The 18286-nt window shown below is 44.4% G+C and overlaps 1 protein-coding gene and 1 long non-coding RNA gene across 6 annotated transcripts in view; one reads left to right on the forward strand and one right to left on the reverse strand.

Annotated features, from left to right (window-relative positions):
- LOC309352899 overlaps positions 1–5403 on the reverse strand; it is a 181066-nt gene extending 175663 nt beyond the window's left edge. Inside the window, exon 1 of the long non-coding RNA XR_014161459.1 lies at positions 5344–5403. This is a non-coding gene — a long non-coding RNA (uncharacterized lncRNA). The remainder of the gene's footprint in view (positions 1–5343) is intronic.
- The window catches only part of LOXHD1 (lipoxygenase homology PLAT domains 1), a 198326-nt gene that overhangs the window by 13231 nt on the left and 166809 nt on the right, over positions 1–18286 (forward strand). For all 5 annotated transcript variants that reach the window (XR_014161414.1, XM_081881330.1, XM_081881332.1 and 2 more), the window contains exon 2: positions 15989–16103. Coding sequence is in view for 4 of the 5 variants with exons in the window: in XM_081881330.1 (XP_081737456.1) it covers positions 15989–16103 (115 nt within the window). In the remaining variant the exon portion in view is untranslated. The remainder of the gene's footprint in view (positions 1–15988; positions 16104–18286) is intronic.

The following is an 18286-nucleotide window of genomic DNA, read 5'->3' on the forward strand; positions in this document are numbered from 1 at the left end:
CATCACGAGGTTAGCACTAGACAGAGAGATCTCCCTTTTCTTTCCTCCTCTTCACTGATTTTAGGCAACACACTGTTGCGTGATGATAAACCATCATGACTGAATCTGAGCAACCAAACTGAAGGCCAATTCACACGTCTTACCTCCCTTCTCATAACAGACACACACGGCTTGTTTGTTTAAACAATATATTGCTGCTTTAACCTGCCTTCCTTCCACCTTCTCTCACGCAGCCATTGACCAGATCCAGACCTATTTAGCTTCGGTAAAGGTGATGGCCTTATGCGACTCTGGGGCAGGCATGATCTGGAGCTCACATGAGTGATTTAGTCAAGCGAAAAGTGTAACATCGAAGCCGATCATGCTCAGGGACGTTGCATTAAAAGTGTTAGGAACCTAAGAATATAGAGAACATAAAGATTTGACTGATTATGAAAGAATATAAGGAAGGGAAATGATTGAAGAACAGGTGTAAATGCGAGCAAGACAACTAAGAGGTGTGTGCTGAATGCGGTGGAAGTCTTTTATAATACTTTAACTAAGATTTATGTAGTGCAGCATTTGAAGCAAGAATTTGGTAATATTCCAGGTTATGAAAAGTATTTTTTCTTTTCTTTTGTCTTTTTTTATATCTTTTATTTTTCCTTTCCTTTCTTTATTTGTTAGTTTTGGAAAATATGTATATAAGTGTGTTCACAGTGTTATGTATTGTTCTTTGTTTTTCTTTAATTTCTATTTCTTGAAAATAATAATAAAAAATTATTATTATTATTATTATTATTTTTAAAAGTGTTAGGAACCACTAAGTGAAAACCACTCTACCGCTGCAATCCCGTAGTCCATGATAGGCTGTCCAAGAGGCCACAGGATAGGAACGTAGGAAGCTGCCTTGAGTACAGACCCCGTAGTACAGACGACACCTATATCAGACACCTCCTAGCTGATAAAGAGCCCGAAATCAACAGGCCAGTGGCAAAGTATTGTTACATTGCAACAAGAATAAGACGAGCAATGATGTCAACAACGGAGTCCAAATTGTAAACACCGAAGGAACGATAACAAACAGTAGCGACATTTGAATTTAATTCTTAAGACCTTAACAGACGAAACCTGGTCATAAATATAAGCACCAATTCTGTGAATTGGCCATATTTCCACTGTTATTTGTAGCACAATATTGCTTATAATGTCGTATTTCTTTTATAAATTGCTTTCTGGTCATTGACCGTATTTAAAGATAATTGAATTGAATTGAAGCTGCCTTGAGTCACTAGCTCAGGATGTTTGAAAATGAATGACAGCATCTACCCAGGGTTTCAGGCAAGAGCCTCAGATGATAATTGCAGGACTAGGTCAGCTCATATGGGGAGAGGAGGTCCTTGAGATATTGTGACCCTGAGCCAGTTAAGGCTTTATAGGCACTGGCGGAGGAAGGTGGGTGCCGGGGGGCGCACCAGTCTGGGCATCACCCCTGAGCAGGGGTGACATTCAGTGCTCCGCCCGCCCGCGACTTGGACTCCCACGTCTACTGCGAGCCTTCAGGGGAAGGAGGGAGCTGCTGCACGGGTGTACGGGTTCCTTCCTCTCCCCTTCCCGCTCGCCTGCCTCCTTCCCATCCTCCTCTCCCCTGCCTGCCTGCCTGCCTCCTCTAGCCAGAAGTGTGGTGCAGCAGATCCCCCCTTCCCCTTGTGCTGGGCCCGGGGGTTAACCAGAGCAATACGGTCTCTGCAACTCGGGAGACGTTGGTGGGTTACTAGACCCAGGGGCTGCCTCAGCCTCTCCTGACCCAACTGGTAGTGGAGGAGCTGTAAGTGATGGCCCAGCTGAAGGCAATGAGGTAATCCCCACATCTGGAGCCAGGGCAGGCTCAGGCCCCTGACTCGGCCCAGCTGGTGCTTGCTGCAGGGGAATCTGTGCAGACCGGGGCTCTTCAGGATCAGGCCCTAGACTAGGTTCAGCTGCTGTCTGAGGCAAAGGATCCAGTGCGGACTGAGTCTCCTCTGGTTCCGAATCCGAGCCCGAGTCCCAGGCCATCACACCCCTACAGCTGGCTGTAGGTGCAGGAGTCATGGGCGGGAGGTGTGTTGTTGCCCCATGCTCCTGGCTGGAGGAGACCGGCAGGCAGGGGAGAGGATGGGAAGGAGGGAGGCAGGCAAGCAGGAAGGAGAGAGGAAGGAAGCGGGATTGGTGGGTGCGTGCATGGCTATCCCACACCAGGGAGGGCACCCTCCGTGCCCCTTGGGAACGCACCCGCCCTGGGCAGCATGAGCATATGCTCCACCATTGTTTATAGGTCAAAACCAGAACTTGGAATTGGACCCAGAAACTAACTGGCAGTTTCTGCAATGAAAATAGGGACGTCCTGTTTCACCATCACCATCATTTTATGATTTATACCCCACCCATCTGATTGGGTTGCCCAAGCCACTTTGGGGGACTTCCAACGTATATAGAAAAACAGACTAAAACATTAAACATTTTTTTTTTTTAATTCCCTGTACAGGGCTGCCTTCAGGTGTCTTCTAAAGGTTGTATAGCTGGCTTGAGGGTCCCATAACTCCATACCCTCCAATGCGATGGGGTGAGCTCCCGTTGCTCGGTCCCGGCTCCTGCCCACCTAGCAGTTTGAAAGCACGTCAAAGTGCAAGTAGATATATAGGTACCGTTCCAGCGGGAAGGTAAACAGCGTTTCCGTGCGCTGCTTTGGTTCTCCAGAAGCGGCTTAGTCATGCTGGCCATATGACCTGGAAGCTGTACACCAGCTCCCTCGGTCAATAAAGCAAGATGAGTGCCGCAACCCCAAAGTCGGCCACGACTGGACCTAATGGTCAGGGGTCCCTTTACATAAAGAAAAGTGGGACATTCTGGGATCAAATCAGAAACCAAGACCACTTCTGTAAACCTGGGTCTGTCCCTGGAAAATAGGGGCACTCAGAGTGTCTAAGATACTCCACGCGTAGAGCTGTAAAATTTACTATGGTGTGAAGAAAGCCACATGATTTTGAGGGCAGGACCCAGCACACAGTGCCCCCCACAGAGTATCCAGTGTCAACTAGGGTCATGATTCTGCTATTCTGTCATTTTGTGTGATGCCTGGGAGGTCAGAACATGGCTTGAGAGGTTCCTATGGAAAGCCAATGACGAGAGGAGCCACGGTTTTAAGCTGACGGTCTTGCCGCTAACTTGCTTTCTCTTGCCTGATCATTCTTTATGCATCGGTGACCTTCTGTTGCACGGCTTTCCCTGTTCTGCTATTCAAAGAAAGAACGAAAGAATAAAAGGCATTGCGACGTTCTTCAGTGTATTACTTTTAATTTAATTACAGCAGGTATGCCGGCAGGGACAATGGCTTTGATGGAAGAACTCTGATCTTTGATTTAATTGCCCCAGGTGGGAAAACTCAAACTCTTGATAGTGGACACTGGCTTTTCATCTGCATATTCGCTCAATGTTATTCTCGCCAGATCACAAGTGAAAAGACTTCAAAAATGCGTTGAAATTCAGAGCAATTTACTGCTGATGATAGGATCTAGGTGTGCCGTGGGTAAATAATGTTGCGCTTGTGAGAAATAACGGCTGATCTTTTCTTTTTTGAAAGAGAATTGTTTTTCCATGACAGAGACCTTTGAAAGGAGTCTTTGAAGAGAGGCATCAAAAACAGGGGCATAGCATGGGTGTGTGTGTGTGTTTAAGGCGGCTGCAGCACAATTTTGAGGGGGTGTGAACCAGGCGCCCCTACACAGGCGTTGGCTTCCAGAGGGCTGGGCTGGTGTGGCAGGCTCTGCTCAGCCTCCACGCCCTGCTCCCCAGTGCATGTGCTGGACTGCCCCAAGAGCTGGCAACCCATGCTACATCACTGATCATTAAAAAAATCCAGCATGAGAATCCCCTTCCCTTGTGGGTCCCAGAGTTGGCCATGACTAGACCTAATGGTCAGGGGTCCCTTTACCTTTTACTGAGAGATTTTGGGGACCAAACCTGGGAGCTCACACAGACAACGTATTTGCTCTCCTCCTAATCTATGGCACTTCACCCATCGACTTCGGGAGTTTCTCTGCCACAAAGTTTGAGATTGTAAAGCAATCCTGAGACCCATGAATAATGGAGAGGGAACGGCAAACCAGCCAGATAGAGTAGCTCTCTCTCTCTCTCTCTTTTCACCTGTCTGTCTGTCTTGGGGTCAGCTGACGGAAGGAGCTCCAGGTAATCTCCCCCCTCTCCCACGCCAAACGTAACCAACTCTTCTGAAGCTCAAAGTGGGGCTGTGAGGAGAGCGAACTTGCCCCACTGCATAAATCTCTCTCTGGGCTCAGGCCACGGGAGAATTTCATCCCACGCTTTCTCCCTGACCTACATTTGAAGGGCTTCTGGCTTTCATTGGCTAGGTGTGACATGGTAGACTCATGGCAAGATCTGATCTCAGGAGAGGAAAGCTCTTCTTTAAAAAAAGATGCCGAAGACGATGGAGGTGGAGGAAGCAACTCTGATCAGGCCAATGAATAAGTAATGGAACCGAAAAGGAGAGAAGGAAATGAAAGATGTGAGCAGAAGAGGCCTTTTGGCCAAACAGGTGGAAGACAGGAGGGATAAAGTTAAAGGCAGTCAAAGAAGCAACCGTCTGATGGGATTGTCGATTGCAAGCAGGGTAGGAGGTCCACAGCGCAGGCATCGAGGGAGGTGCAGATTGGAGGAAGCTTAGAGGAAACTAGTGTCTTTCAAGAGGCAGAAGAGCAAAGAGGGACACAGAGGAGAGAATCGAGAGAAGGCTCGAGGGAAGTCCAAAGAGCCTGAGAGGAAAGGCTGTTGTGGAGGGATGAGGAAAGAGCAGGCAAAGTGTAGGTGATAACTGGGGGGAGAGGATGAGCAGATCATCAGATGAGGAAGACGAAGGGGTGGAGGAAGATGAGGAAGATGAGGAGGAACAGGAGAGAGGAAGGGGCTTGACAGAGGATGAGGAGGAAGAGAGGAGCGAGAAGAAGAAGAAGAAAAAGAAGAAGAAAGAGTGGAGCGACAGCGAAGAGGACGACGACGACTATGGCGGGAAGAAAAAGAAGAAAAAGAAGAAAAAGAAAAAAGGGAAGAAGTCCAAGGACAAAGACAAGAAGAAGAAGAAAAAGGATGATGAGAATTTTGCTGAGATGTATGAGCAAGAACTTCGGGATTATCACTCGGATTCTTGCCATGAAACTGAAGATGAATACAACAAGAAGAAAGGTAAGCCAGGAGAGATGATGATGGTGATGATGATGATAATTTATTTATTATTTATACCCTGCCCATCTGGCTGGGTTTCCCCAGCCACTCTGGGCAGCTCCCAACAGAATATTAAAAGCATGACAAAACATCAAATATTAAAAACTTCCCTAAACAGGGCTGCCTTCAGATGTCTTCTAAAAGTCAGATAGTTGTTTATTTCCTTGACATCTGATGGGAGGGCTGGTGCCACTACCGAGAAGGCCCTCTGCCTGGTTCCCTGTAACCTCACTTCTTGAAGGGAGGAAACCTCCAGGAGGCCCTCAGAGCTGGACCTCAGCGTCCGGGCTGAACGAGTTGGGTGGAGACGCTCCTTCAGGTATACTGGGCCAAGGCCATTTAGGGCGTTGAAGGTCAGCACCAACACTTTGAATTGTGCTCGGAAACGTACTGGGAGCCAATGTAGGTCTTTCAGGACCGGTGTTATGTGGTCTCGGCATCATGGATCCCTTTGCACTGATGCTCAAAGCAGTTTTAGTGGCGTTTGATTTACAAGGCAAGGCGCCAGATCAGTGTGATGTGATGGACTGAGTGATGGATGGAGACCTCAGTGTATGTCTTGCTTAGCCATGGAGCTTACTGGGTGACTTTCGAGCACCCAGGGGTGCTGTGACTCTCTTACAGGAGTGCTGTGAGGATGGAATGGAGCGTGGGGCTGGATTGGACCTTGCATGCTGCCCCGAGTTCCTTGGGGAAATGGGGGACAAAACCGGGAACAGCTTTATAAAGTGGTGCTTTACATAGTAATGAAAAGGGAAAATAATCCCTGCCCCAGTCAGTCTACAGTCAAAATTTTTGACAGCTGGAGCGACAGCAAAGGAAAAACTGGGAAGGAGGGTGCAAGGGTAACGAGAGACGAATGTGAGGATCATTGAAGATGCGGACTGCATTTAATTATTTACTTACTTACTTATTTAAAATATTTATAAGCCACTTTTCTAGTTAAAAAACCACCCAAGGCAGCATTTAGAAACCAACAAAATCAATGATGAAAGAAAAAAAGCAGCAAAACGCTAAATGATTTGGATCACCTAACAACGCCCTCCCCCCGATAAATTAGGAGGAGCAAAGAATAAATTTAAACGATAGCATTAAAGTTCAAAAATGCAGTTTGTATGACAGCCCTTTTGGGTAGGCCACTTGTTATCATCCACCTGAGATAATAACATGTGAAAAGGACTAAAGGCTGAGTCCAGGCAGCAGCCTCTGTCATAGGGCTGGCTGCATGCTTAGGACTGGGGTTATTATGGGAGAAACGAAATTGTGTGGCTGGTGACCAGCTCCCTCGCAGTGTGGCTCATAGATGTGATGCATACAAAATGTGGCGCTGTAGGTTAAACCACAGAGCCTAGGATTTGCCGATCAGAAGGTCGGCGGTTTGAATCCCCACGACGGGGTGAGCTCACGTTGCTCGGTCCCAGCTCCTGCCAACCTAGCAGTTCGAAAGCACGTCACCGTGCAAGTAGATAAATAGGTATCGCTCCAGCGGGAAGGTAAACGGCGTTTCCGTGTGCTGCTCTGGTTCGCCAGAAGCGGCTTAGTCATGCTGGCCACATGACCCAGAAGCTGTACGCCGGCTCCCTCGGCCAATAAAGCGAGATGAGCGCCGCAACCCCAGTCGGTCACAACTGGACCTAATGGTCAGGGGTCCCTTTACCTTCTGGCTGATGGGTCAGGATTCACTACCAGGCCATGGCCTAATCCGAGGTGGGTTGCAACAGTAGAGCACCACCGTAAAAATGCATGGTAAAATAATTAAGGAATGAGTTCCTAAATGCATGAAAACAAGCCCTGTGTCTGAAAAGGTTGAGGACAAGCATGCTAACCCCAGTTCTACCAAATATGCAACTATGCAAGTTTTGTATCATGGTGGCCAAATTCTGTGCGACTGCCATAAAACTTAGGGAACAAGCTGTACTACCAAAATGATTAAGGTTTTAAATGATAATTTTAGGTTATATTTTAGTGTTCAAGATTTAAAACTGCCGCTATATCTGAATTGTCTCTATTAAACCCAGTTGAAATTCAACGTATCCCTGTTGTGTTTTATGATTTTCCTGATATTGTAAGTGACCCAGAACTGGTCTGTGACTGTAATAATAAAATTCTAATTCATTTTGTATCACAAAGGGTTGTGAAAGCAAGCTTGAAATCGTCAATGTGTTGTAAGCTCTGAGCTATTTGCGTCGGTTCCATTTGAGGCCATCTTTATCTTCCTTCGGAATCATAGGATTGCAGAGTTGGAAGGGATTGGGCAAATCATCTAGTCGAACCCCCTGCAATGCAGGACTATTGCAGCTGCCCCATCCAGTGATAATGTGTCCAATTCTGGGTACCACATTTTAAGAAGGATATCGACAAGCTGGAATGTGTGCAGAGGAGGGCAACCAAGATGATTGAAGGGTCTGGAAACCAAGCCTTATGAGGAAGTGTTGAAGGAGCTGGGTATGTGTAATGGTTCTAAGGGGGTTGCTTGTGCGTAAGTTGCTGCCACTCCTGGCTAGGTTGCCTGGTTGAACCCTTTCTCTCTGGACAGCCTTGCACTCGTGACTGTCTCAGTCGCTGGCAGAATCTGTCAGTGGGCGTTTCTTAAACTTCTTCCAGCAAATAAGTTCTTTGACGCCAAGTCTCCTCCTACTCTCCCTGCGCGGAAGTCTTCTGCGCAGGGAGGGTGTGGGCAGCGGAGTGCCCATGTTCTCCCCACTGGTCTCCGGTGAAGAGTCCTGGAGCCTTCTCTCCGATTCCCCCATCTGCCCCCCTTCACCCCTGGTGTTACGCTGATTTCCTTCCCCAGCAGATGGGCTGCCTCTCTCCCTGCTGGGACCCTCTCCGGCATCCCTCTGGAGCCTTCCCTCCGCCTCTGGCTCTGATGGCAGTTCCCTGACAGTATGTTTAGCCCATGGGTAGGCAAACTAAGGCCCAGGAGCTGGATCCATCCCAATCGCCTTCTAAATCCAGCCCACGGATGGTCTGGGAATCAGCGTGTTTTTACATGAGCAGAATGTGTGCTTTTATTTAAAATGCATCTCTGGGGCATAGGAATTTGTTCATTATTATTTTTTTCAAAATATAGTCCGGTCCCCCACAAGGTTTGAGGGACAGTGGACCGGCCCCCTGCTGAAAAAGTTTGCTGACCCCTGGTTGCCTGAAAAGAGGAGACTGAGAGGAGATACGATAGCCATCTTCAAATATCTCAAGGGCTGTCACATAGCAGAGGGATTAAGCTTGTTTTCTCCTGCTCCGGAGGGTAGGACTCGAACCAGTGGCTTCAAGTTACAAGAAAGGAGATTTCAACTAAAGATCAGAAAGAACTTTCTGACAGCAAGAGCTGTTCTACACTGGAACGGTATCCTTCGGGAGGTTGTGGACTCTCCTTCTTTAGAGGTTTTTAAAGTAGAGGTTGGATGACCATCTAATAATAATAATAATAATAATAATAATAATAATAATAATAATAATTTATTATTTATACCTCGCCCATCTGGCTGGGTTTCCCCAGCCACTCTGGGCGGCTTCCAACAGAACACTAAAATACAATAACCTATTAAACATTTAAAGCTTCCCTAAACAGGGCTGCCTTCAGATGTCTTCTAAAAGTCTGGTAGTTGTTTTTCTCTTTGACATCCGGTGGGAGGGTGTTCCACAGGGTGGTGCCACTACCGAGAAGGCCCTCTGTCTGGTTTCCTGTAGCTTGGCTTCTCGCAGCGAGAGAACCGCCAGAAGGCCCTCGGCGCTGGACCTCAGTGTCCGGGCAGAATGATGGGAGTGGAGATGCTCCTTCAGGTTTACTGGACCAAGGCCATTTAGGGCTTTTTTTTTTTTTAAATAAAATATTTATTAGGGTTTTTTATAAAAGAAATACAAAGATAATAAACAGCATTGCTTTGTTTTAACAAAATTTCATAACTTCTTTGGACTTCCTCACGTCTCCCGCTCCCACTTACATCGTTAATAAATTTTTTTCAAGCAAATTATCATCTTATTTGCAAATTTATAACCACTCAATTCAATATAGTGTAACAATTCTCCAACAAATTTTTGTTTCTCTTAATCTCATTTATCGTCAATTTCCGATCCAATTTAGTGATGGCCAATTATTTATAACCAAGCATCCTTATTAACATTCCTCTAAATCACAATATTTTTGTAGATAAATCTTAAATTTCTTCCAATCTTCTTCAATCCTTTCTTCTCCCAGGTCTCGAATTCTGCCAGTCATCTCCGCCAGTTGCATATAGTCCATCAGCTGCATCTGCCATTCTTCCAGTGTGGGTAGATCTTGAGTTTTCCAGTTCTTAGCGATGAGTATCCTTGCTGCCGTTGTTGCATACATAATGTTCTATCCTTCTTTAACACCTTCTGGCCGACAATACCCAGAAGAAAGGCCTCTGGTTTCTTAGTGAAGGTATACTTAAATACCTTTTTCAGCTCATTATATATCATTTCCCAGAAGACCTTCACTTTAGGGCAGGTCCACCAGAGGTGAAAGAATGTTCCTTCATTTTCTTTACATTTCCAACATTTATTATCAGACAAATGGTATATTTTGGCAAGTTTAACTGGGGTCATGTACCATCTGTATATCATTTTCATTACATTTTCCTTTAAAGCATTACATGCAGTAAAGTTCAGCCCAGTGGTCCACAACCTTTCCCAGTCCTCAAACATAATGTTATGCCCAATATCCTGTGCCCATTTTATCATAGCCGATTTAACCATTTCGTCTTGTGTATTCCATTTCAACAGCAAGTTATACATTCTTGAAAGTACCTTAGCCTTAGGTTCTAACAGCTCTGTTTCCAACTTCGATTTCTCCACCTGGAACCCTAACTTTTTGTCATTTTTAAACACTTCTTTAATCTGAGCGTAATGTAACCAGTCTCGCACTTTATCCTTCATTTTCTCCAAACTCTGCAATTTCCAATTATTTCCATCTTTTTCTAATATTTCCCAATATTTTGGCCAGTCGGCTTCCATATTGGGTCTTTTTCGGGCCTTAGCTTCCAGAGGTGAAAGCCACCTTGGAGTTTTATTTTCCAATAAGTCTTTGTATTTTGTCCAGACATTAAATACTGCTTTCCTGACAATATGGTTCTTAAAGGCCTTATTGATCTTAACTTTGTCATACCATAAGTATGCATGCCAACCAAAAGCATTGTTAAAACCTTCCAAATCCAGCACGTCAGTGTCTTCGAGAAGTAGCCAGTCTTTTAGCCAGCAGAAGGCTGCGGCTTCATAGTACAACCTTAAGTCTGGCAGGGCAAAGCCCCCTCTTTCTTTCGCATCGGTTAATATCTTAAACTTAATTCTGGGCTTTTTGCCCTGCCAGACAAATTTGGAAATATCTCTCTGCCACTTCCGGAAGCACTCCGTTTTGTCCACAATTTGCAACGTTTGGAACAAAAATAGCATCTTTGGCAATACATTCATCTTAATAGCTGCAATTCGGCCTAACAAAGAAAGCTTCTATTTTGTCCAACTGTCCAAGTCTCTCTTGATTTCAGCATTTAGGGCTTTAAAGGTCAGCACCAACACTTTGAATTGTGCTCGGAAATGTACTGGGACCCAGTGTAGGTCTTTCAAGACCGGTGTTATATGGTCTCGGTGGCCACTCCCAGTCACCAGTCTAGCTGCCGCATTCTGGATTAGTTATAGTTTCTGGGTCACCTTCAAAGGTAGCCCCATGTAGAGCGCATTGCATTAGTTCAAGCAAGAGATAACCAGAGCATGTACCACTCTGGTGAGACAGTCCGCGGGCATGTAGGGTCTCAGCCTGCGTAGCAGATGGAGCTGGTAGACAGCTGCCCTGGACACAGAATTGACCTGCACCTCCATGGACAGCTGTGAGTCCAGAATGACTCCCAGGCTGCCTTAGCTGAAATCCATGCACTGTGAGGGGGCTGGAAGAGATTACTCTGGGGGTCCCTTCCAGCTCTACAGTTCTATGATTCTATGTGATTCTTAGCTCTGAGAAGTGGAAGAATCCATCTTGCCTGCAGGACGCAGTTCTGTTCCACCCCAGCCTTGCTGTCAAGAAACATCAAGCCCTTGATATCTCGCACAAGTAGCTCTAGGAAGTCAGAAGCTTCTGGCAACCTGAAGTATCCAAACAGCCTCAGTGAGGAGTGCTGCTCTTTCATAGGCACATTGCAGGGAATGAATACTTGTAAGATGATATGTATTTAAAAACAGGCTGCATTCAATAATGAGGGAAATGAAGAAGACCACTTTACTAATTAATTTACACCTTGTCTTTCAGATCTGTTGGGGTAGGTCTGAAAAGGCAAGTGTGACTTTATAGTGTGACTTTCTGTTCTGCTTCTGAAAACCTGGGTGGGTGGATGATTTGATTTTATATTTAACAGATCAGTAGATCACTGGGTAGACAGATAGATAGATAGATAGATAGATAGATAAATGATAGATAGATAAATTTATTACGGTCGGAGACCAGCTTATAAAATACACTTGGGGGTACAATCCCAGAAGGAAAGCAAACATTTAAAACAATGTAATAGTAATAATAATAATAATAATAATAATAATAATAATAATAATTTATATCCCACCCTCCCCAGCCGAAGCTGGGCTCAGAGCGGCTAACAACAATAAAATGATAAAACATTCTAAAATCATTTCATTACAAAATTAATTCCAATCAAATGAATGGCAACTTAATGTACAACAATAAATTTGAAATTTATAAATGCGATAAGTTACCACAGAGAGATGACCCAGAGTCACCCATGGAACCGAGTTTGGGGATTTTCTTAGCAAACTAGTTTGGGTTGGGGGATGGTCTGCTCCTACAGATCTGTACACAGAATCTGGCGACCGTCCGGGTTGTCTTATGATCTTTGCCTAACAGGATAGATCACTGGGTATTTGACTGCTGAATAATCTGCTATGTACGGTACATTGTAAAAATAAACCTAAGGACTGAAAAATACTTCAGCATCAATGAAAAACAGGGATGGGGAATTTATTGGTTAGCTCTAACCACCAGTAAATCCTTCCTGATGTTGAGTCAGAATTTCCTTTCTCGTAATTTGAAGCCATTGGTTCGGATCCTACCCTCCAGAGGAGGAGAAAACAAGCTTGTGGCAGCCCTTGAGATATTTGAAGATGGCTATCATATCTCCGCTCAGTGTTCTCTTTCCAGGCCAAACATACCCAGTTCCCTCAACTGTTCCTCACAAGGCTTGGTTTCCAGAACCCTCGATCACATACCCCCAACCCTCAACATTTTCACTTCACCTAACTTTTCCAGAAAAGTAATGTATACAACAATGCATGCACTGACGTAATGTGTGCATAGAAATGCATGTATTAATGAAAAAAGAAGATGATATATACAGAAATGAATTATTCTAGGGAAACTTGTTTTGTATAAATAAGAATTGTGTAGAAAAATGTATATCGGGTCAGCAACCTTTTTCAGCAGCAACTGTCCCTCAGACCTTGTGGGGGGCCAGACTATATTTTGAAGAAAAAAAATGAACGAATTCCTATGCCCCACAAATAACCCAGAGATGCATTTTAAATAAAAGGGCACATTCTACTCATGTAAAAACACGCTGATTTCCGGACCGTCTGCAGGCCAGATTTAGAAGGCGATTGGGCCGGATCCGGCCCCCAGGCCTTAGTTTGCCGACCCATGATGTATATCAGGGGTGGGCAGCTCTCAAGAGATTGTGATCTACTCACAGAGTTAAAAACTGGCAGTGGTCTACCCCCTTTTGGGGGGTTCAGGTCACAGTTGTTGAGCTTTTTTTAGGGAATCCAAAGTTGTTGAGCTTCTTCTTTGGGGGGAGCCAGGGATCTACTAGGGATCTACAACAGACGTCCAGTGAGGTATAGCCGAAGTTCACATTATGCTGGTGAATTTTCGGGAAGACTTTAAAAAACAACCAACCAAACAACCAAATAAACAAACACACAAACTTATGAGCAAATGCAGAGAACTGCATGTAAGACTGGAAAAAAAGAGAAACCAACACTGACAGATTCACCCCTCTGTAACTGAACCTGTGCTCATTCTTCTATAGTTGTACCATTACAAGTTTGCAAAGAGGATGGAGAGATACATCACTTTCTATCAAATCAGCACGATATAAAGGGTGCATTGCTTGCTAATCACAATGGATACCTGTGGGGTGAATTTGGCATCTCTCTGGTAAATGTGCTTCCCTGCCCAGCACAAATTGAAATTAGATCACAAAATCTGCCAGTTTCTGAACTAATATCTGCCAGCGCTGTGAAGAAACCAATATGTGTTTTCCTGGCTTCCGAAAGGTATACCGATGTTTTGCTCCCAGCTAAGACTCCAAATGACTCAAGGCACTCATCACGCAATGAGTCAGAAATAATAACATTTGACTTTGCAGTGGCTCATCAAGAATAACAAAGCCCATGGAATTCTTCTAGGTTGCAGTGCTTGCATTTGCAAATATAGGATACAGCAACCTTTGCCAACCTCATGTCTTACCAAGGTTTTCAGCTGCAATTCCCATCAGCCTCAGCTGGTATAGGTGTTTTGCTTGGGGCTGATGGGAGTTACAGATTGAAATTTCTGGAGGGTGCCAGGATATGCTATATAAGGGTTGCCAGCCACTTAATATTTACATGGATTTGTCAACTATTTCAGGAGCCCTGTCTAAAATAAGTAGAAAACTTACTCTAAGGGCTGCAGCGTTTAATTGATTTTTTTATTAATCAATTTCTTTGGAGTAAACTCCAAAGATGACCCAATTAATTGGTCAGCAGATAAAAATAAAAGGCATTATTTTTAACAACAACAACAGCAATTTATTTAAAAACCCGCCCATCTGGCTGGGTTTCCCTCTGGGCGGCTTCCAGCAAAAAATTAAAAACACAATAAAACATCAGACATTAAAAGCTTCCCTAAACAGGGCTGCCTTCAGATGTCTTCTAAAAGTCAGATAGTTGCTTATTTCTTTGATATCTGATGGGAGGCTGTTCCACAGCACTGGTGCCACTACTGAGAAGGCCCTCTGTCTGGTTCCCTGTAACTTGGCTTCTCGCAGTGAGGGAACCGCCAGAAGGCCCTCAGCGCTGGACCTCAGTCTCCGGGCTGAACAATGGGGGTGGAGACACTCCTTCAGGTATAATGGGCCGAGGCCGTGTTACAGGTGTTACAAATATCAGCCAACGGAAAGATGCATCTCAAAAGAGGTGTTCCGCTTGACTGTCACCCAGAAGGTTAGGATTTGCACATCCACAAACCATGGTTTATATTGGCTTCCAGTCTTCCAGCCAACCCTGGAACATGGCTTGCTAATGCACATATTGCACCAAACCAGAATTAAACCTCTTTAACCGTATCACAATGTAATGTTTGCATCGAGCAAAAGGGTGTCACTTGTCAGAACTTGACTCAAGGAATCATTTTTTTTAATAGATAATTTTTATTAAATTTTCCACAGCTTTTTATCATAACAAACAAAACATAACAATAGAAAAACATGCAACACGTATAATTTCAAACTCTTAATTTCATATTCCTTACTCTCCCGACTTCCTCATACCTCCCCTTTCTGCATTCTCGTGTCGAATTAATTAATTAACAAATCCCTCCCTTACTTTCAACTTAATTATAGTAACACTCATTTTCTTTAACTTAGCCATTATCGCTGTTAACCCCTATTTTTCTCATTCAACATCAATGTAGCATTCACTAATTTTTGAGTATTTCTTTAAATAGTCTTTAAATTTTGTCCAATCTTCTTCCACTGTTGCTCTTCCCTGGTCTTGACTCAAGGAATCAGACCATGCACTGCTCAGGAGTCAGGGCCAGCCACAAAGCACAAGCGAGAGAAATGGCTGCTTTGAGAGAATGATCTTTTTAGGTATGCCAATAAATCTGTGCATGTTCAAATAGTTGCATCCCAGAATGCCTTGCAAGACTGCAGAGGATTCTGGGATGCTGCACTTGGATTGCACGTGGCCCATGGGTTAATTCTCGTAATGGAGAAAGGGTAGACACTGCAGGGATAGGGCAGGAATTCGATTCTGTTTTCAGTTTAGTGGAAAATTAGCCCATTAATACTCCACAAACCGAAACGTGAACCAAGCACAAGCATCCTTTGAAAGTTGGACTTCCCTAAATTTTGCAGTGCAGTTCTCCAAGTAAATAATGTATTCAAAAATGCATATATTGGGGAAATGTGTGCTTAAAAATTCATTATGAGTGAAAACAACATACCAAAATTCATTTTGATTGCTTGCAAAAAGGTGTATTTTAGTTAATACTGCTTGCAAAATGATATATATTAGGAGAAACATACACTAAAATGCTGATTATTATTATTATTATTTCATAACTTTACATACCACCCTTCAGCTGAAGATCACAGAGTGGCTTGCTGTTTAAAAACACAAAAATGCATACCATGATGAATTTTCATGACGACTTGTTTTTAAAAATTGTAAGCTGCTGCAGGAATATGGAGAACTGGAGATTGGTAAAATGAGAAACTGAGGCACAACGAAATTGACAGAGTTGTTCATCTCTGCTTCCAGTCCTAATCTTCCTCTTTTTATATTTTCAGAAGTGAGGCATTGAAAAGATCTTTGCTCTGAATCCTGCCCTTACTCTAAAATGAATCTTGTTTCAAATCTTGACAGTGGGGTCCATTTTGACCAGTTGCTCCCTGGAGAGTAAGATACATTCTTCCTGCTGGTTTCACCTATTTCCGCCAATTTGTATCCACAGTCTACGAAGTCGTGACGGTGACAGGAGACGTCCGAGGAGCGGGGACCGATGCCAATGTCTTTGTTACTCTCTTTGGAGAATTTGGCATCACTCCGAAAGCCCATCTGACCAGCAAGTGAGTCTCACTGGGTATCTGTGAACTCAGCAGCGTTCTCTGCAGTAAGCTAAAATGAGAGATTTTGGTTTGCGACGTATCTTGATTCACTGATGGATGCAGCACATTCTAAATGCATGCGAAAATTTGAGCGACACCTGCATGTATAACCTGAACACTCACAGACCCATACATGTGTCAATCCTTTTGTTACCACTCTGTTTTGAAATGTCCATTCAGAAGCCTTTTTCACTTACCCCCTCATCCCAAAACGTAAAAATTCATCTAACGCATATCCTGACAATTCAATGATTATATTTCCTGTTACAGATAGGTAGCCGTGTTGGTCTGCCATAGTCAAAACAAAATAAAAAAATTCCTTCCAGTAGCACCTTAAAGACCAACTAAGTTAGTTCTAGGTAGCTCATACTAGCTCATACCTAGAACTAACTTAGTTGGTCTTTAAGGTGCTACTGGAAGGAATTTTTTAATTTTGTTTTGATTATATTTCCTGTTTGTCATGAAATTTAAGTACAGATTCAACAGACTCACATCCAAGCAGGTTTAGGGGTATTGAAATATTGAAATACTTTATTGTCACTTGTACAACTTGTATACAGTGAGATTACACAAGCACCCCCCACTCAGCTCTCTTAGTCTTAATTCCCCTCATTTAATGACACCCACCCACCAAACCCGAAAGTCAGTTGCCCTGTTGTTATCTTTTCATTCAGCAGCCTAACAGCCCATGGATAGAAGCTGTTCTTTACTCTGTTGGTGCAACTAATCATGCGTCTATATCTTCTGCCCGAGGGCAGATCAAGAAAGTGCCGGCCAGGGTGTGAATCATCCAGGAGAATTTTCCTCACTCTCCTGAGGCAACGTTCTTCCGCTGTTTCATCCAGCAGATTCATGGGACAGCCCATAATATCTTGTGCTGTATTCACCACCCTCTGTAGGCCCTTCCTATCAGTTGATGTCAAACCAGCGTACCACACCGTGATGCAGTATGAAAGGACACTTTGCATTGTGGACCAGTAGAAGGAGATCTGGGATGTGGGTGGTGCTGTGGGTTAAACCACAGAGCCTAGGACTTGCCGATCAGAAGGTCGGCGGTTTGAATCCCCGCGACGGGGTGAGCTCCCGTTGCTCGGTCCCTGCTCCTGCCAACCTAGCAATTCAAAAGCACGTCAAAGTGCAAGTAGATAAATACGTACCACTCCGGCGGGAAGGTAGACGGCGTTTCCGTGCGCTGCTCTGGTTCGCCAGAAGTGGCTTAGTCATGCTGGCCACATGACCCGGAAGCTGTACGCCGGCTCCCTCGGCCAGTAAAGTGAGATGAGCGCCGCAACCCCAGAGTCGGCCACGACTGGACCTAATGGTCAGGGGTCCCTTTACCTTTACCTTAGAAGGAGATCTATTGTGTGAATCAAAAACTAGGGTGGCTGAGCCCCTATGGTTCTGAATCAGAAGATGTCACAATCATAGCATTAATGAAAAAGAGGGATGGGTAATTTATAGAATCATAGAATTGTAGAGTTGGAAGGGGTTCTGAGGGTCATCTAGTCCAACCCCCTGCAATGCAGGGATCTCAGCTAAAACATCCATGGCAGATGGCCATCCGACCTCTGCTTAGAAACCTCCAATGAAGGAGAAACCACCATCTCTTCTGGGAGTCTGTTCCACTGTCGAACAGCTCTTACCGCCAGAAAGTTCTTCCTGATGTTGAGTTGGAATCTCCTTTCTGGTAGGGTTGCCATATTTCAAAAAGTAAAAACCAGGACACCCCGAAAGTTGTTAAGCTTTTAAGGAAACTCCCTAAATTCTCCAGGACAAAATGCTGCCTTCAAGAGATTTCCCCCAGACATCACTTCAGTCCATAGCTGTCAACTTTTCCCCCTTTTTAAGGGAAATTCCCTTATTCCGAATAGGATTCCTCTCAAGAAAAGGGAAAAGTTGACAGCTATGCTTCGGTCTTTGAAATCCTTGTAATGTCCAGGAAAATCCAGACGTATGGCAGCCCTATTTCTTGTAACTTGAATCCATTGGTTAGGAGCAGGAGAAATGAGCTTGCTCCATCTTCCACGTGAAAGCCCTTAAGATGCAGCCTGCAGCAAGGAAGATGGCTGGTACAACATTCAGATTTTCCACAAAGCTGATTGTTTTCTTAATGGCCCCATAGTCCTAATGGAGAACGATCAACG

This window comes from Podarcis erhardii (assembly GCF_964252035.2).
Source record: "Podarcis erhardii genome assembly, chromosome: 11".
Taxonomy (NCBI): domain Eukaryota; kingdom Metazoa; phylum Chordata; class Lepidosauria; order Squamata; family Lacertidae; genus Podarcis; species Podarcis erhardii.